This window comes from Dromiciops gliroides, chromosome 2, assembly GCF_019393635.1.
Source record: "Dromiciops gliroides isolate mDroGli1 chromosome 2, mDroGli1.pri, whole genome shotgun sequence".
In the NCBI taxonomy this organism is placed as follows: domain Eukaryota; kingdom Metazoa; phylum Chordata; class Mammalia; order Microbiotheria; family Microbiotheriidae; genus Dromiciops; species Dromiciops gliroides.
Window position 1 is genome coordinate 459,798,735 of NC_057862.1, and position 20,668 is coordinate 459,819,402.

General features: G+C 40.9%; 1 protein-coding gene across 1 annotated transcript in view; it reads left to right on the forward strand.

Annotated features, from left to right (window-relative positions):
* The first annotated feature begins 1,153 nt into the window (after positions 1-1,153).
* Positions 1,154-20,668, forward strand: part of B4GALT5 (beta-1,4-galactosyltransferase 5) — a 96,676-nt gene continuing 77,161 nt past the window's right edge. Inside the window, exon 1 of the mRNA XM_043985537.1 lies at positions 1,154-1,425. Within this exon, the coding sequence (XP_043841472.1) occupies positions 1,314-1,425 (112 nt within the window). The 5' untranslated portion in view covers positions 1,154-1,313. The remainder of the gene's footprint in view (positions 1,426-20,668) is intronic.

Consider the following 20,668-nt stretch of genomic DNA (forward strand, 5'->3'; position numbering starts at 1 on the left):
CTTGATAGATGAGATTGTCTTTTACACAAAAGACAGGTGTCTTTTATACCCGGCACAGAGTAGGTGCTTAATAAATAATGATTAACCTTTGAATGTCTATTTATAATCTGGTTTTTAATGTGGGGTCATCAACCTATTTATGTAATGCACAAATGTGTTTGAAAAAAATCTAGGGCATGGTTATCAGCACATTTTAAACGACATATTGATTGCAAAAGTTAAAATTTAACACCGTGCTTATCATGAAACTTTGCTACTCATTGTAGTTAAAAGAAATTGGCTAGTAGTCCTCAATAAATACTTTTTCGTTGGTAGCCATTACTGGTCTCTCCCTTTCTGATAGCTCACTGCACTGTTTAATCCGGCTCTACAACTGAATCTATCTATCGCTTCTACTTAACGTGACCTTAGGTTCTATACGGTCAAACTTTGGGAGGGAGTTATTGTCATCCCAGATCAATTGTAAACTCGGTGAGGGCTTAGTGCGAGTTAGTCGGAGCACACACTAGGCGGGCAGAGTAGGGTCGTTAGGGTCTGGTAATTTGGTGACGTTCCCTGACTGCCCCTCTCAGACAGCGTGAAGGGAAGGGGGTAGTGGGAAAGACTTGGGAACGATTCACAGTACGCTTACGGCTTTTCTGCCACTTTCTGGTTAGAAGATCCCACCATCCCCCACTTCCACACCCCCCCCCCCCCCCCCCCCCCGGGCCCAGAGAATGGAAGCTGAATGAATCTCCGTGGGTTGGGCTGGAAGGATTAACTCTCCCCCAGCCTCGAGTGCCGCAGTGGACGAGGAGCAGGAATGAACTTTACAGACGGCCCCTTGGATGCGGGGTGGGGTGGGGGGCGCCCAAGCTCGGGAAGAGCATTTGATCGACACTCCCTGGATCCCGGCGGTGGGGTGAAGGGGGTTAGGAGGAAAGGAGGGAGGAGGAGGGAGTCGAGGGCCGGAAGGGAGGGTGAGTAATCGCCCGGGGACGGCCCCTGCGGCACGCAGTCGGGGGCTTGAGCTGGAGAAAAGAAGGGGAATTTGGTGACAGTGCCTCCAGGGACCTGCCCCCGGCCCGCCCCGGCCCCGCCCTCGCCGCTGCGCTCGCTCCGGGGCGGCTCGGGCCCCCGCCCCGTTCATGTGGCCCGGCCCGCGGCGGCCGGCGGCGGGGGCACGGAGCGGCCAGGAGGCGGCGGCGGCTGAGGCTGAGGCTGAGGCGGAGGGAGAAGAGGCGGCCCCGATGTGAGGAGCGGCGCGGTCCGTCCGCCCACACCCGCCGTCCGGCTCGGCCCCGGCCCCTGCCCCCCCTCAGGCCGGCTGCACCATGCGGAGCCGGCGGGGGCTGCGGCTCCCGCGCCGCTCTCTGCTCGCCGCGCTCTTCTTCTTCTCGCTGTCCTCAACCTTCCTCTACTTCGTGTATGTGGCGCCCGGCATAGGTGAGGCCCAGAGACGGCTCTGCGCGTCTCCTTGGCAACAGCCCCCTTCCCCCGGCCCCTGCGCGTCCCCCTCCCGCCGGCCGGTCCTCCCGGGGGAGGCGCGCCAACGGGCTCCCTCCGCGGACTCCGCTCTCGAACCCCGCACTCCGCGTGGGTCCCGACTCCATCCTCCTCCTGCCGGCCTCGCTCGGCCCCCCAGATCCAACCTTCTTTCGAACCCCCTAGTCCTTCCTCACTCGACTCCTTCTAAACCCCTCTCCTGTGACCCTTCATCTCTTCTCTTTCCTTACCCCTCATCTCTTTCCTCTCCTTTTCTCACGCCCCTTCCCTCTTGTGACCCCCCTCTCCTTTTCTGAGCCCTTCGATCTCTTTTCTCTCCTGCCCCCCATCCTTTTCCTCCTTTCCTGACCCCTTTCCTTTTCTAGACCCCCCCCCATTTCTTCCCTCTCCTGACCTCCCATCCCTTCCCTCTCTTCTTCTGAACCCCCATCTCTTTCCTTTTTCCCCTGACCCCTTCATCTTTCCCGAACCTCCATTATCTCTCTTTTCCCGAATCCCCTTCCCTTTCCTCTTCTCTCATACTCGTCTTCCCTGATTCTCCCTTATTCTCCGAGTCCCCCTGCTACTTCATTCTCCCCCAACCCTTTTCTCCTTACGCTCCAATCTTCCTGAGCTCCCATTTTCTCCAATCCCTCCTTTCCATTTTCCTCACCTCCCAACTCTCCTATCCTTTCTCACTCCTCTCTCCTTTTGTTTTTGACTCTTCCTATTTTCCCCCATGTCAGTCCTCATTTCCTTTTCCCTATTCCCTTTTCTCACCTCCATCCCCTTTTCTCTTTTCTCCAACCCTTATCTTGCCTAAGGCTGGCTCTTTTCCTGAACCCTTATCATTTCCCTCTCCTACCAACCTCCTCTATTTTCCTAACCTCATTTTCCTACCTCTGTTTTCTTACTTCTTCTTTTCCTATCTATCCTAAACCTCCTTTCATTTCTTTTCCTCTCGTGGCTTCCTTCTTATTCTTTTCTTCTTCCAGACCTCTTCTTTCTACCACACTATCACCTAGCTCCCCCCTGGTCTTACTTAGTCCACTCTCCTTCCCACATTTCCCTATCCATGCGCATTTGACCATCCTGCGTGCACATAGACCGATGCCTTGGTCTTGGCCAGACTCCAAAATCATTTCTTCCACTTTTGGAATACCCCAGGCACCTTGCCTTCGATTTCCCTCTTGTCTTTTCGATTCCATCCTATATCTACTGCCCTATATTTCTTGGTGCTCTCTGTTCTCCTGCTCTTTCACAAGGGCACACATCTTTTCCCCACCCTTGCTTCCCCTTCCTGTCCAGAGAGGCCTTGGTTTGTCCAGTTTCCTCTGGGGAGTCATACTTCCCACATGGAGAGATGACTGGTTCTGGGCAATAATATCCCCCTATAATCTGTACTTCCCCTACTGCTCACCCTTCAGGCTAAGGTTAGGGGACCTGCATCAGTATCTGCTGGGGTAGTGGAGGTGGGGCCTGGACATGTGAGATGAGTTTGCTCTTGGGCCTGGAGAAAAGCCTAGGGTGAACGAAGGTGAGAAGGGTATTCATTTTGTCCTGTTTCTTTTTGGAAATTCTTCTAGGCAGAAAACTTTGACCGTGGTTAAATAGGGTTAGGTAGATCTGGAGAGACCTCTTTTAAGCACCCCTTAAAGCTAAATGTAAGTTTACTAGAAAAGAATGAAAGCCTTTTGTTGGAAGCATAGCTTGTCCTTAAGAAAAGACTTAGACACCCCCCCCCCCAAACCCCCCAGGGACTTTGTAGTGCAGAGAAGTGGACTTGGAGACAGAGAGATTATTTTGTGAACTGAGAAAAGGTTAGATATGACTTTTTAAACTACTTTTTGAAAGCTACAGTGGAAACTTAAAGATGATTTAGGGTAGGAAGAAAATAGTGTTTGGGGCAAAGGAAGGGGACAAGGAACTGGTGGGGAATTAAAAGGGGAAACCCTTTTGCGACTATGGTATTTGGTGCTTTCCTCTGTTGAATGATCAAACACTGAACTAGCTGAATAGAGAAATTTCCAGCAAAGCAGAAGGTTCTCCTCCACTCACTTTTGAATAAAATAAGCATCTTTCACCTTATGGTTGATATTGGTGTTTCATACCAACTCGGCATCATGTAAGGGTGTGTGTGTGTGTGTGTGTGTGTGTGTGTGTGTGTGTGTGTGTGTGTGTGTGTGTGTGTGTGTGTTTTAGTCCTTGTGCTTTTAAAGAACCCTTTGAAGATGTTCTAGGGAAATAAAGTAGATGACATTAATATGCCTTAGCAGGGTCAAAAGTGTTTTGTTTTTGTTTTTGTTTTTTAATGGAAAAGTACCCAAAGTTGTGTTTTGGAAGAGGGGAAGGGAAAGGAAAAAGTGATAAGAATGTTTGCTGAACAAGAATTGCTGAGTAATTAGTGATACTAGTTCAGAGTAGATATCAGTATCATATTTGATATTATTTGCTCTAATAATCATTTGAAATTTATTATAAAGTGAAGTTTGCAGCACTTTATTCCCTCAACGTTTGTGTACAATGTGACATGTATTTCAGGTTCTGGTATTTGGATCAGCCATTTTTTTTTTAAAGGTTGATGGAATCCCTATTTTGTTTAAAAATGTTGGAAACTATTCTTGGCAGAAATATGATTTTAAATTGACTTAAATTCCTTAACACTAAATTTTGGAGTTAGCAAAATTAGAGTTGTTCTATTTTATAAAGGTATGCATTTTAAAATTGTTCCTGAATTTTGCCATATTACTTTTAACTGAGAAAAGATGCAAGTATTGGATTTCTTAAAAAAAAAAAATCTTGACCTTAAAAGACTAATGAGTTATTCTGTTCATAGTACTGAAAGGTGAAAAAGGGGAGACTAAAAAGGTATGCAAAGGCCTTTTGGTTTAAATCTAGCTAAGTTTAGTTACTACATAGGGATTTCTCATTAGGGACTTAAGGCCTCAAATGTCCATTTTAGCATTATGGAGCTGCTTTCTAGTAAAAAGGTAGACATTAAAAAAAAGATAACCTGGAGAAAGGAATTGAAAGGAGAGAAAAGTAAACATTTTTGAAGTCAGTACCTTAAGTGAACTGCCCTTTAAAATGGATTTATGATGTATTAAATTTACAAGTAATTATAATTGTTTTGTAGTATGAGAGAAAGTGCCAGTCTTACAGGTTTATTTCTTTACTGGATTTTTATTTTGCTGCTTTTTGTTATTTCTTTCGTTGCCATTTTTTGGGTTTTGTAGCCAATTCAAATGTGTTTAAGGGATAAGGACTAGTTATCTCTTCAGATGTATGGTTCATGTGTTCAGAATGAGCAAACAAACTTAAAGAATCATGTCATCGAGTGAATGTGTTTGGGTGATGATAAGCAGCACATTAGAAACGTAGAAGCTCAGAGATCTGATATGTTGGCCAGCACTGTTAATATGTGACACTGGGTCCTACAGTCAACGGAAACTCTCTACAGTGTCATCTGTGAAATGGGAGTAAGGAGATCTGCCCCCCTCCCAAACTTGTTGGCATGCAACATATTAAATATGATCATGGAGTCCAAGAGTATTTTTGGTAATTAAAAAGAATTAATGTATGATGGTTTCAGACTGGTGAGAGTGACTCTGAAGGAAGCTGGTGCTGAGGATGGAGGCTAAGTGGGGAATATACAGTGAGACAAAAGTTCTATAACAATTCAGCACATTATTTCCATATGGGCATTTGACTATTTTAAAAGGTTCAACAATTTTCTGTTTGTAGACAATAAATAAGTGAGGGTTTTTTTTGGGGGGGGGGTTGGTTTTTTTTAACTCCTAGGAGCCAAACACGTTGATATTTAAATAGTGCTTTTTGCCTCACTTAGTATATGTACTGAAATGACTCTTAGGTCCCTCTAAGGCCTAAGGAAGTATTGCATATGTATAGTTAAGATATTTTGTACTCTTAAAATAACACCTACACTTAACATCTATTTTTCTGGGATCAAAATTCCTCACTCCTATTTGGCCGTGCTTTTAAAAGGTTATAATTCTTAGGAAGAAAGCTAAGTGAATCTTTTGTAGCAATATTCGATGTTGAAGCCATCACGATGTGTGGTGGTGTGTGTTGAGGTTACAGCTTTTGAAAACTGCTAAAATCACAGAGAATCACATTTTAGAATCACTTGCAGTGCTGCAATTCAGCAGTTTAGTTCAACAAACATTTGTTAAGTGCTTACTATGTACAAGGCACACAGTATCTGGGATACAGATACTACGATACAAATACAGAATTGAACTCCCTGCCCCCATGACACTTAGAATACAATAGGAGATAAGATGTGTACAAGTAACTCCTATGTAAAGTCTGATAGAGATTTTTAAGAAGACTGTGTGGTAATGAAGGACAAATATAGATGGACCATTCAGTTAACAGGAATTCCACTTATGGTCTGTTGGGAAGCTGAAAATTTCTTGGGTTGAACTTGGCCTGCTGTTTGACCGAAGGGTGAAATCATTGAACTTGGGAGCCATGCTTCTGTAATCCAGTGGATCCGCCTGGTTCTGATTCAAAATATAAATAACGAACCGCATTGGAAAAGGTTAGAGGAAAGCTAGCTGGGGCACAGGTCCTAGGGAATCAGTAATACCATGTAACCCAAAGATCTTAGTAGATTTTAAAGCTATTAAGGGATAGTTCCAAAATGAGACCTTTTTAGCTTCTTTTTTTCTTTCCATATAGTTTACTCTTATGTCATCTGCTTGAAAGAAAGACAAGTTGAATGGTTTTCCTCTAGAGAAAGGTTATCTTTTGGGAATATAGTGGTTGGAAAAAAGGCAGTGTTATTTGGAATCTTGGTTACCCCGGACTTGCTGGGACTGGATGACTTTGGGCAGGTCTTTTGACTTTGTTGTGTCTCCTCATTTGAGGCAAAAAGCCTCTAGAATAGCTGGACTTACACTTTGGGTAAACTTGCCAGTGAAATATAGTCAGTTATGAAATGTATAGCTTATATTTTTAAGTAATTCTAGATAAGATATATGTCCATGAATATATGCCATCTAATTTAATCACATAAATATGATAGAGAGCAAAACTGTAAGACTTCATTAAATCTAAAGGGTGGGAACAAGAAAATATTTTTTGGGGGGAGAGATGAAAAAATATGCCCCCAAAGCTCCAGTGGTTTAGTTTTTAAACTTTCTGGAGAGAGGGGAATGAAATGTTTTTGCATCAAAAATCTTGTCTCTGCCAACTTTGTTTCAGTCATGCCCTAGCAGAATCAATTTAGGTTGTAAAACCAAGTGGATGCTTTTTCTTTTACCAGAAGTTACCTATTTCATGAATAGCTATGTAAAAAATAATGTGCTTTGGGTTCTTATTGGAATTGTGCTAGAGTTGGATGATCTGTGAACATAGGTTTCCAAACAGTATCGGTTTCGGTTCTGGGCCTCACAGATTGGTTAGTATAACATTTACTCTAATTCTCATCTTAAAATTTAGAGATGGGATTAAATATCTTTTCTCTGAGGTTTCTTTTTGCTCTAACTCTATGAATTTAGATTTTTTAAATAGGTATGAGGGTGGTGGGGGAATTAAGAAGAAGGGTTCCTTCCTTTCTAGGCTCTGTGCTAATTTCTAGCAGAGTAGAAGTTCCATAGAGGTCTCAAGGCAAATTGCTAAATTACTGATTACTTGCTTATCAAAAGCTTTAAAAAATTTTTATACTAAGAAAAATGGGTTGGACACACCTTGCCTTAAGGGATAAACACTAACTGGAAATTAGTAAAGGAGGCAAATATATATAAGAGGGTAGGTGAAGGAAGCATTTAAAAGTGGTTAATAATATTGAAGCAAAGTTTAAGGCATGATTGAAGCCAACTGATGAGGTGTTTGCGTTAGGGAAGTTAATGACACTTAGAGTTACCCCATCATGATGTGAATGAGGCATGCTTGCAGATTACCACAAACCCCATGTAGACTATGTGGTTCAATGGGCAGTTATTCTTTACTAACTGACAATGTTTTCATACATCCAGGTGTGTCTTGACTTATGCATTAGAGTCCCTGGAAAGTTGGAGGTAAATCTTTTTTTTTAATGAAAGTAGGTGAGTTTTTTCTGTAAAGGAATTCTAGGGTAGGTCTCTGTTTCTTTCCTTGCTAATTGCTGCCAGGAATATAAGAAGTGCCTTACATTATTAGACCTGAAAGATGTACTAGATTTCTGTTACTTCAGCTTCCTTTCTTAATAAGAAAACTGAAGCCTAAAGAATTTAAGTAATTTAAGCCCAGGATTGAGAAATATAAACATTTGCAATCAATTTGGGAAATAAAATTTACCTCAGGGAAATTAATGATGCATATTTTTTTTTCATAAAAGTATTTTATTATTTTCCAGTTACATGTAGAGATAGTTTTCAACATTTGTTTTTATAAGATTTCTAGTTTCAAATTTTTCTCCCCCCCCAAGACAGCAAGCAATCTGATATAGGTTATATATGTACAATCACATTAAATGTATTTCTGCATTAGTCATGCTGTGAAAGAAGAATCAGCAAACAGATGATACAGGTTTAAGTAAGGAAAAAAAAAAAAGATGACATCTAGAGGAGGCTTCCTAAAGGAGGGTGGGAGCTTGGTCTTGAGGGATACAAAACATGGGTGACTCCTTTTGTAAAGCAATTGTCTCCTATTTATTTTTTTGGTAAGTTTAGATTTTATATACATTAAGTTTGCTTAAATTGGCTGGCATGCCTGTCACACCATCAATCAGCAGCAGTGTATTCAAACTTTGGACATAATCATTTGGACTTCATGGTTAACATCCTTTTTTTGAGATGAATGGAAAAATTACACTTAGGTCTAATTTTTCCTTTTTAAGACCTTTGGGATGAGAAATCAAAGCTGTAAGCGATTTCTGCTCTGAAATGTATCTTTTTGATCATTTGGGCTAGAAGTTGAAAAGAAATCTGTTTTTGGCTACAGCCAAGAAAGAACACCTTAAGTCTTTGGAATGTCCACCCTTTGAGCCCTGGGTAAATGGATCTCATCAGTTTTGCTAAAGCAACTCTTTCACTTTAGTTCTTCCATTTTGCTCAGCCTCAAAGAGATTGTACTTTAGCTCATGGCCTACCCTCCAACTTTCAGGTAAAGCTGGATGTTAAAATCAAATTAATTTTACCTTTTGACCTGAATACTGCCTTGTACAACAGTGCCTTTATTCCAAAAAGCCTGAGGAGCTGGAAAGAACTTGTATTTATATTCTCACCCCAAGCTGATCCTGTGAATTGTTTGCCCAAGCTTGGGAATCACATTGAATAATTGAGAGTGCTGCTTCCTCTCGGATTTCCCTTTCTATTCCTTTATTGTTAGCTTGGGTAAGCAGTTATTAGAGACAGGGTGGTGCTGCCATCTTCTCACCTGGTTACTAACGCTAACAGGTAATTTGTAGAGGCTGAAAGAAAACTACCATCAGACTATTAATGGCCTAATTGTCATCTTCAGCCTTACCTAATAACACACCTTTACACATTTTGCAGAATGTATGAGATACATAACAATGATAATAAATAATAAATTCCCTTTAATTGTTTTCCCTATGTTGATCATTTCTTATTTATCCCATATATAGCTTGTTTGTACATTGTTGTTTATATGATTGGATTTTACCTTTTTTTGTATTTGGCACATAGCACAGTGCCTGGCACATAGTTGCTGTTGTTATTTTCATCCTTTCTTTTTTAAAGAGGACCAATGACATCACTCCTGAGTGAATTGGCAGCCTTAGTCTCTCTTCCAGAGTCATTGAAGTCCAGTGGTAAGACAAAAAGTCGGGACAACTGGTGATGGATGACCATGGCATCTCTGCTGGCTGACCAAGTTCTAAGCACAAGGCCCTATTCGGCGCCTTCATGACTGTTGAAACAAAGCGCTCTCATCCACCCATTCCACTAGGAAAAATCTTCACATGCTTGGGGTAGACATCCCCCTAACTCACTGACAGGTTTGAGGCCTGTTGGTTACTCTCAACCTGGTTTAGCCCGTGTGCCCAAGACACTTTTACTGGGGTGTGGCCGATGTACTTGCTAGAGCTTCTTGGAGCCACAGATGAGAATTGAGTGCTAGATGGACACCAGAGTTGAATGAACTGACCTGGAAAGGGCTTGGCAAGCCCTCCCACAAGAGGTGTGAGTCGTGCCCAAACACCCTGACACATAGTAAGCATGTGATAAATGATCATCGACTGACTAATAATAGCTAGTCAGATTTACATATTGCCCAATATGGTGTATAAAGTGGTTTCCTCACAATAACTCTGATGTAAGTAGGACAAATGTTATCCTCATTTACAGATGAGGAAGTTAAGGTCCCTCCAGATGAAGTGTTACTGAGCTAAACTAATAAGTAGTACCCTTTCAACCTCTCATCCCCTACTTTCACAGCACTTTCCCTTACCCCACTCTGCCTCTAGGCAAGCCAACAAAAATGGTAAAGAACAACTTTCTCATTAATCAGGAAGTAGTAGAGAGAAGGCTTCCTTGAATGTTCAAGTCTTCCTGGGTTTTTTTTCCCCTTTGGCTGTGGTTAAGAAATGGGTTTTCCTGGTCACATTCAAGAATTAAAGACATTTATTTAAAATAGATCAAGAATGACATAAAACTATAAAAATGACATATATTTTGTAGTTTGACCTTTTTGAGTTAGGAGGGCTGCTATGCCTGCCCCCCCATGACTTTTAAAATTACTTTTTTTTTTAAACAAAAGCTAAAACAGAGGTATGATCGTTTTTTAGAATTCTTCATACCATACTTCAGTTAAGTTCATTGAACATTAAACAAAATTTTTTTTATTTATCATTGAACATTTAACAAGCATTATTTAAAAGCTTGTGTGCTCAGTGCTTTTTGTGGTATGAATCAGAGGATCATAAATGTACTGCTGGAAGGGATCTTAGAAGACCTGGAGTCCAAGTTCCCTCCTTTGCCAGAGAAGAAAACCAAAACAGAGGTTAAATGAAAGTACTTGCCCTGGGTCACACAGCTAGGAAGTATAAGTGATGGCTTTTTTTTTTTTTTTAGTGAGGCAATTGGGGGGTTAAGTGACTTTCCCAGGGTCACACAGCTAGTAAGTGTTAAGTGTCTGAGGCCAGATTTGAACCCAGGTACTCCTGACTCCAGGGCCGGTGTTCTATTCACTGCGCCACCTAGCTGCCCCAAGTGATGGCATTTCTGTCTTCATGAGTCCACTGCTCTATGCCAGCAACATAGAAACTGGAAGACAGCATGGAAATGTGAGTTGCTTTTATTCTGTGACTAATGCTTCTTTCAACACAATTTATTATTTTTTAAATTTTTTATTATTTTTTTTTTAGTGAGGCAATTGGGGTTAAGTGACTTTCCCAGGGTCACACAGCTAGTTAAGTATTAAGTGTCTGAGGCCGGATTTGAACTCAGGTACTCCTGACTCCAGGGCCGGTGCTCTATCCACTGCACCACCTAGCTGCCCCTCAGCACAATTTATAAAAAAAGTGTTAGACAAGGTTGCTACAACAGGAACATCTTCTCACCGGTAGTGGAAAGAGTTCCAATCATAAGTTTATATAGGCAGGAGTCATAGGCAGAGGTTCACATTTTAGCTTTGGGGCCTATTTCACAATAAGTACCTCACTTTCCTTATCTGTAAAATGGAGACCATAATAATTGGGCTACCCATCTCTCTTTCTTTTGGGGGGGGGGCTACCCATCTCACAGCTATTGTGAGAATAATACTGTGTAAACCTTAAGTATTTATATAAATGTCAGTTGTTATGTCCTAGAGCAGGGTTTCTTTTTTTTTTTTTTTGCGGGGCAATTGGGGTTAAGTGACTTGTCCAGAGTCACACAGCTAGTAAGTGTCAAGTGTCTGAGGTCGGATTTGAACTCAGGTCCTCCTGAATCCAGGGCCGGTGCTTTATCCACTTAGAGCAGGGATTCTTAACCTAAGGTCCATGGCCTCCTAAGGAGTCCATGAATTTGGGTGGGGGAAAATATTACATCTTTATTTTCACCAACCTCTAACTGAAATTTAGCATTTCATTTCATTATGAATGTAAGCAACAAAAATGATTCTAAGTAGTCCATAGCCTCAGCAGATTCCCAAAGGTCCATGGTAAAAAAAAAGAATCCCCTGTTTTACAGTACTCTATAATATTTAAAACCATTTTAATTCCAGGTTCCTCATAATGACTCCAAGTGCTCATAATAATAATAAAATGTCACTTAAATTTTAAAAATATAATTGGTTTTAAAAATTAAAAAATATAATTGATATCTTTTGTTTTTACATTGTAGCCGTTCTTGGAAATTCCCCTTCCCTCAAAACCCTAGTGGGCAAATGGAACATTCCCTTATAATAAAGATAGTTAAGAGAAAAACACTTGACCGTCTAGATGGCATTCTGCCTTAGTAGTCCCTGGCTTCTCTTCTTAGAGGAGAGAGCTGGGTTGCTTTATCCAATTCTTGGAGTTAGTGGTTTTTCAGTTGCCCAGAGTTCCTTTTCAGTTGCTTCCTGTTAGTGATCTTTTCATTGTTGTGTTCTTTCAGTGCATTCTTCTGATTCAGGTTATTTTCCCTTCAAATCAGTTCATACAGATCTTCCCATGTTTCTCTGAATTCCTACTATTTGTTATTTCTTACTACTCAACAATTTCTACTACATTTGTATACCACAGTTTTTTCATCCATTCTTGAGTTAATAGTCACCTTTTTTTTGTGGGGCATTGAGGGTTAAGTGACTTGCCCAAGGTCACACAACTAGTAAGTCTCGTGTGTTGAGGTCACATTTGAACTCAGGTCCTCCTGAATCCAGGGCTGGTGCTTTATCCATTGTGCCACCTAGCTGCCTCCACTCATTTTGTTTTCAGGGTTTTTTTGCTACCACAAAAAAAGTGCTGCTGTTATTTTGGTATGTATTTGACCTTTACTTTCTGTCTTCAGCTGCTGTGGTGTGTATTCCCATGATGGGATTGTTGGGTCAAAGGGTGACAATTTAGTCACTTTTCTTTCCTTCATAATGCATCTCCTGAACTACTTCACAGCCCACTCCCTGTGTATAGTGCCCCTCTCTCCCCATACATAATCCCCTCCAACATGGACAGTTCTCAGTTTTTGTCATCTTTACTAATTTGTAACTATTAATGATTTGGAACATATTTGCTCATTTCTAGTTTGTGGTTATTTTGAAGTCCATATTTTTTCCATATCCTTTGACCTCATCTATTGGGGAAAGGCTTTTGGTTGTATTTGTTTTTATACCTCTATATATCGATCAATAAACATGCATTTGTTAAGCTCTTACTATGTTCTATGTACTGAGCTTTGTGCTGGGAATACAAAGAGAAAAATGGGACAGTCTCTTCTACAAACTTTACCTTCTATCAAGGGAAGCACCATGCACATAAATGAGTATATGCCTAGAAGCTCAGTGATCAGGGGCCTTTTAGGCTGAGCTTTGATGGAAGCTGAGGATTCTCAGAGGCAGGAGGGAATTTAGTCTATTCTAAGTGTGTCCTGAGCTTGGGGAGCAGACAGTGCAAAGGCATGGAAGCCCTGTGGGGGAGATAAGTAGGCCAGCTTGGTTAGACCATATGAGAGGGAGTGGATGTGTAAGTCAGCCAAGAAAGGTAATCTGGAGCTACCTTGTTTTAGATTTCTCTTGCATATCAGTCTTTTATTAGGGATTTCTGTTAAAATCTGATTCAGTTCTCTGAAGTCTTAGTTACAAACTCTTGGTTTGACATCCTATTGCCCCACCAAGGTCTTTCTAAACATGTATCTGTATATAGAGGTTAGTTAATACCACCTTTTAAAAAAATACAATTTGTTCTGATCTCCACATAAATTATTGATGATCTCATTTTGAGGCAATGTGCCCTAGTTAGAGCAAGAGATTACTTTTAGGTTTTTGTTGCTTTTCTTCTGACATGCTTAAAGAAGTTTAATTGCTGATTTATACTTCTATCTTTTAAGTGGTAACTATATTTGCTCTTTGAAAATATCTTCCTTATAGACCCAATGAATATGATGATTGCTTTAAAGAAATGGTTCCAATCTCCTCAGTTGAAAGGTGTTCTTGAAACCCATGGCTTTCCTATACATTGGTTGAGGATGTTCATTTTGTTCAGTATGACTGATAGAATAGGAACCAAAGTTTTAATGTTTTCTCCTTAAGAACAAGCATCTTTGTGCTTTGGCCTCTGCATGAAAGCCGGGGAGAAAGTGTTGGAAAATCAGATTGCTTTGGTGGATGAAAATGCTTCCTAATTGATTATAATATACAAGAATAATTTGGGAAAGGTTATTTTAGCGGAGTTGGAGACTGTCTGACAGTGGATTTGGAGTTAGGACCTGGGTTTGAGCTACTTCTACCTTCTTGGGAGCTTTGTGACAATAATAGGCAAGACACCTACCCTCATGGAGCCTCTTTTGTCTTCTGTCAAACAAGGATAATCTTGCACTACTTTTTTTTTTTTTTTTGTGGGGGGGGTAGGGGCAGGTGGCCTCGGAGTGCAGAGCCAAGGGGCAGGACCAGAGAGAAAGAGAGCAGTCTTGCACTACTTTTAAAAATTGTTGTGAGAGGGGCGGCTAGGTGGCGCAGTGGATAAAGCACCGGCCTTGGATTCAGGAGTACCCGAGTTCAAATCCGGCCTCAGACACTTAACTTACTAGCTGTGTGACCTTGGGCAAGTCACTTAACCCCCATTGCCCAGCCAAAAAAAAAATTGTTGTGAGGATCATATATAATGCTAAATAAAAAATTTAAGTTTCTGTTATTACTAACAGTAGACAGTACCTTCCTTTGGGGGTATGCAGGTGACCCTGGCTTTTCAAATGCTATGTAACAGTGGATGGGTGAAAGCTCTGTCTTGTCTTGATAGGTTGGAAAGGTTTTTGCTTATAACCAGAAGGTTTGACACCAGATGGTAACTTTTTGGAGGTGTAGCAGCTTAGGAAGGCTCTGTGTAAAGGGGTGGAGGAAGTTTTGATTTTCATGGGTAAAGGTCAACATTCATGAAACCAGGATCTTTTGAAATGTTGAAAAACTTCCTTTATGAAAGGAAGGGAGGCCTGATGAGACTGGAATGTGGGGAAGAATAAAGTTTTAACTTGAGATCTGTCAACCAGAAAGCTTTAACAACTAGCGCAGCTGAAGTTTTATCATACCCTGAATGATGATATGAAGCATGACTCTGAATTTTAGTATTAAATGTATTCGATTCTTGTTACTTGAAAAGGTGGTAATCTATCTAGGATATGGTAATTCTCTGTTAACTAAGAATATTTAACAAAACTCTCCCTTCCCTTTCCACAGTTCCCCTGTGACTAAGAAAGACTCTTTTTTCAGATGATAAGATGATAAGTAAAGGCTGGCTGTGGGCACAGCTTTGGGAGACCTGGAAGAGCAAGGAAGGTGCTGGTTTTTTATTGTGAGAAAATTTTGTTTAGTTGATAATGTGTTCAGGAAATTAAAAGAGCTAAAGAATGAGGAAATAGAAATGATAGAGCATGTAAAACCTGTTAAGCTTTTACTCAGACAGGGTGAATTATAGCCTTTTGCCTCTTTTTTGGGAGGGGAAGACTGTACTGTTTTGACTGCAGATGCACTTAATCTGATTTATCTCTGTGTGTGTAGATGATATTGAATTTTATTTATTTTTTTACTGTATAGTCATCTTTGGCTTGGGTTTTATATTATAGAATCTGTTGTAAAGAAAAGAGAAACCTCTTGTTTACCTGATTTTTACTTTTCTTTTGGGGGGGGGGGCGGGTAGTGAAGGTTAAGTGACTTGCCCAGGGTCACACAGCTGGTAAGTGTCAAGTGTCTGAGGTCAGATTTTAACTCAGGTCCTCCTGAATCCAGGGCCAGTGTTTTATCCACTGTGCCACCTAGCTGCCCTTTTACTTTCCTTTGAATGGGAAATAGAAACTTTCTAACTCAACTTACGGAAACCAAAATCATTTTAGAAAACTTTTTGTTATCAACTAGGGAAACTTGGAATCTTGGATACCTTCATTGGAATTGTCTCTAATTCCAACGGAAGGTAATGGTTGTGGTTTAGTTATATAAATGTGAAGCTAAAGAAAATTAAAAAAAAAAGTAAACACCTACTGTGTGCAGTCACTTTGTAACCTAGAGCTTATTCTTAGATAAGACTCAATCTCTCTCTGCCCTCCTCTTTTGCAACTAAGGCTCTAATTAGGAAGGTAAGTTACAAACAAGCTGTAATATAAGGTTGCATGAGAGAGGTGTGGAACAGAGAGCTGTGAGGTCTGAGGTGGGGGGAGTCATTCATTACCAAAAGGGAAATCAGGCACTTCCTTCATGTCAAATTGGTGTTGGCATTTGTTAGGCTTTAAAGGATGGACTTGAGCAGATGAAGAGATGTAATAAGGAGAGGGAAGAGTGTGAGTAAATCATAAAGTTGGGAAAACTCCAGGCTTGTTTGGAGAACAGAGAGAAGTTTGGCTGGAGGGTAGAGTATGAAGAGAACAATAATAAAAAAAGAAGGGAAATTAGAGATTCTCCTTGAATTCTCTCTGAAGAGGAGAATCTTGCCTCTTACTACTTGTATGACCCTGAGCAAATTACTTGTCCTCTCCTGGCTTTAGTTTCTTCTTATGTAAAATGAAGGGATTGGACTAGATCATTTTTCCAGTCTGTTCCAGGTCTAAAGCTGTACCCAGCTCAAATGTCATTTCTTCCTCTTAAGTATTTCTCTAACCCATTACTAATTCAGACATTCCTTTCTCCAGCCTCACATAGATTTATTTTTTTAAGTGTTCTCATTCTGTTCTGTGTCTGTTGTATAGCACTTCATGTTTGTCATATCCTGTCTTCCTTTGTTAGATTGTAGTAAGATCCATGAGATATCTTTCCGGAACATCTCCTGGTACATTGAATGTCTTGCACACAGTAGACACTTGTTAAATGAATGCATGAGAAGCTTGAGATCTAAGAAATGTGAGGGCCAAAATTGGATATAGGGAGCATTAATCTCCCCTTTAAACTTTCCCTTTTATATATACCTCCCAGGCCAATAAGAAAAGGAGCCTCTGAGCTTTAGTTCATAAAGGATCAGGTTTTATTGCTTGGGAATTAATTAGACCACAAAGGTGAAACCAATTAGGGAAATAAGGAAGTAGAAATACAGATGAATAGTTTTAGCTCTAAGCTTAGTCTATGCGATCCCAGAGATTAAGCTAGTTCAAAGGAATTTAGGATTTTCCTCTATAAAACTCACCAATCCTGAACTGCCTGCCAGGCCGAGAACTAGCATGCCCAAGACCACTAGCTCGCCCAAGACCAAGCACGAAACACGTGCTTCTGAACTGCCACCACAAGCGGAGCGCCACCAGAGTGTGCTCTCTAGGCCGAAAGAGCATGACCTTTTGAATGCCCCACCCACAGGAAGTTGCCTCCCTTCCGGTGGAGTTTTTCTCCCACAAAAGGGGAGGTCTGGCCTTTTTCCTCCCCAAAAGGGGAGGTCCTTCAAAAGCTGCTTAGTGGCATGCACAGTGTAAGGGTGGGCCAGGTGTGGCCCCTCCCAAATGATTCAGCTAAACTTTTTGATATTAATCTTTACCAAAAATAATTTTTACCACAGAAAGAAAGGTGGGATGGGGCTGGGAGTGGGGAGACTGACTTTTGTCTGTTTGTGCCTTTCCAGGCTAGCTTGTATAGGGTAGAAGATGCCTTTACACTGCACGTCTTGTGGTCTTTTAGCTGTGGTGAACACTGTCATCAATATTCTGATATAAGGAGGAAGGGGGGGTAAAGATACCCTCAGTTATCTACTGGCCATATAAGGTGAGGTTTATAGATTTTAAGGCTATCTCTCTTCTCCCTTTATACCTTGCAGTTAAGGAAGGGCTTGCAGTTGAAAACCTGTCCTTCAGCATTTCATTTCAATTCAGCAAATGGGTACTAAACTTAGGCACTAGAAATACAAAGATGAAAAATGACAGATTTCTTTCAAGTTGCTTATGATCTACTGGGGATGATGAGACATTGTCTATCACTAAGTATGATACAAGGTAGACTATGGTAATACATACAAAGATAAATGTGGTAAGTGCTGTGCTATATATGCTGTTACAGATCGTTTTGAGCTGGGTGGGGGGGAGGGGTTCAGGACAGTTTTTATGGGGGAAGTGCTACCGCACCTGAGCTTTGAAGGTGGAGAAAGATCTTAAGTGTTTCTGGTGGAAGACTCCTGCTGGGACAAAGAAATAGGGGAGAGGTCAGCACCAGGATCAGAGGACAACTAACAAGTAGTGGAAGGAGCTGTGGTCCTGAAATGTGACAGCCAATTCCCAGCTTATTTGCATGTTTTAAAGTTCCACCATGCAAATCTTTATGGATCCAAAGGATTAGTACTTGCAAGAAGGATATGAAGCTATTCCTGAACAGCTATGTGTGTATACAAATGTTAGTTAAGACTGAAGGATGGGGCAGCTAGGTGGCACAGTGGATAAAGCACTGGCCCTAGATTCAGGAGGACCTGAGTTCAAATCCAGCCTCAGACACTTGACACTTACTAGCTGTGTGACCCTGACTTAAGGATGACTTCCAATACAGGCAGGTTACTGATACTCAGTGCAGTTATATGAATGATTCCTATGACACTGGACTAAGGAGTAGATACTGTTTAGAGGGTTGGTGAAAACGTGGGTGAATGAAGTGTAAGTTTGTAGCATGTTTGTCTGGGTGAAAACTGATAGATTTTTTTCTCCCGTCTATCTCATGGTCACAAATAAAATGTTTAGTACCAAATGCAAGTTCTTTGGGGTGAAAAACGTACACAATTGAGAATATTCTCCTTTCTGAGGGAAAATGGGAGGTATGATTTTTTTTCATATTTTAGGAAACTTTGTTTCAGACTTTTCATTAAAGAAGTCTCCAGGTTAGTAGAATGGCCTCTGGCATTATCATATGGAATTGTGAGCCTTTTGATTCTTAGTATGTCTGGTGACTTCTTATCTGGACCATTAAAAAGGAAGTTTTTCTTGGCATTTGATATCTGCCAAATATAGAGATGAGGAAAGGGAGCTTCTTGAACCTGGAAATCCACCTGGGTAATATGGGAAATACATAACCTACCTTGTTTGGAGGGGAGTTTTGTTTTTTTTTGTTTTTTGTTTTTGTTTTTTGTTTTTTTTTTTTTTGTTTTGTTTTTTTTAGGCAATGGGGGTTAAGTGACTTGCCCAGAGTCACACAGCTAATAAGTGTCAAGTGTCTGAGGCCGGATTTGAACTCAGGTACTCCTGAATCCAGGGCCGGTGCTTTAACCACTGCGCCATCTAGCTGCCCCACCTACCTTGTTAATAAAGAGCTCGATGTCTTGTTTTAGACCTTAGTAGAACGATGAGGCAGCTTTAAAAATGCTTAATTGTTTTAATTAGTTTTCTCTTCCCACCAAAGATTAGCTTTGCTGTAAATCAGAAAGAGAGGCATCCTGGCTGCTGCTGTGGCAGTATCCCTTCAGTTTCATGTCCTGGGAGGGGCTGACAGGAGTTTCCTTCATTGTGCAGATTTTTGCATGTAGGAGTGGGAGGAAGTGGTATGGTTTTGGTATGGGTTTGCCTTCTTTCATTGTTTGGTGACTGGCTTGAAATTCCTGGGTTTTTAGTCTTGGTAGTATTACATTATTCAGAGGTTCGGTGATTTGGGTGTGTATACTTAAATTGGGTCTATCATCTCATACAAAGATGAGAGAGGAAAGATGTTTTGACCTCCAGAATCAAAGATTTCATGTTCATTGTTTCTTTTTTTTAGTGAGGCAATTGGGGTTAAGTGACTTGCCCAGGGTCACACAGCTAGTAAGTGTTAAATGTCTGAGGCTGGATTTGAACTCAGGTACTCCTGACTCCAGGGCTGGTGCTCTATCCACTTCGCCACCTAGCTGCCCCGACATCATCTTTAATACATCCCTCCATACATACTTACAATTTGACCACTGACTTTGGGGATAGTAGAGATAATTGGATATTTCCCCCTCTTGCATTGCATTTGGATTTGGTATCAACAAGAAGCCTCATTTATCAGATATTTATTAAGCACTTACCATGGGGATTGAGGAATGGCATCTTTTAAAAAAAATTTATTTTATCATAAAAGTATTTTATTATTTTCCAGCTTCATGTAAAGATAGTTTTCAACATTTGTTTTCATAGGATTTTTAGTTCCAAATGTTTCTCCTACCCTCCCTTCCCTCCCCCCTCCCTAAGACAGAAAGCAATCTGATATAGGTTATATTTGTACAATCACATTAAATATATTTCTGTAGGGGTGGCTAGGTGGCGCAGTGGATAAAGCACCAGCCCTGGATTCAGGAGAACCTGAGTTCAAATTTGGCCTCAGACACTTGACACTTACTAGCTGTGTGACCCTGGGCAAGTCACTTAACCCCCATTGCCTCCCCCCAATATATATATATATATATTTTTTTTTTTTCTGTATTAGTCATATTGTGAAAGAAGAATCTCAGAACACAAGGGGAAAACCTCAAAAAAAAAAAAGAAAGAAAGAAAAAAAAAACAGCCCAAAAGTAGAAACAGTATGGTTCAATCTGCACTCAGAATCCACAGGTTTTTCTTAATGTGGAGAACATTTTCTATCATGAGTTCTTTGAAATTGTTTTGAATCATTGCACTGCTTAGAAGAGCCAAGTCTCACAGTTTAACAACACTTGGTAACTGCATATGGAGGGGTAAGTGAGAATGAAGGATTGAGGGAAGATTCCTAGTTTTGGAACCTCGGTGACTGGAAGAATAGTAACATCTTTGATAAAAATGGCAAATTAGGAGGAGGGGATTGACTTGAGAGTCAAATGTAGTGAGTTAGTTCTGTTTGGGACCAATTGAGTTTGAGACGTCTTTGGGATATCCAGGTGGAAATGTCCAGTAGGCAGTTGGAAGTGTGGGACTGCAGTTCAGGAAAGAGCAATAGGCTTGATATGTCAGTTTGGGAGTCATCTGCTTAGAGATGATATTTGAACCCATGGAAACACACACACACACACACACACACACACACACACACACAGAGGGAGGGGGAGAGAATGTAAACACCTTTCTATTCTCAGCTCCTTCTATCAAGCTTGGTCTACTGTAGGTGTTTTAATGAATGCTTGATTGATAGAGCAGAGGAGAGCCCAGAACAACAAATAGGAGGTGGAACATAGTTATAATGGGGTTCGGGGGAA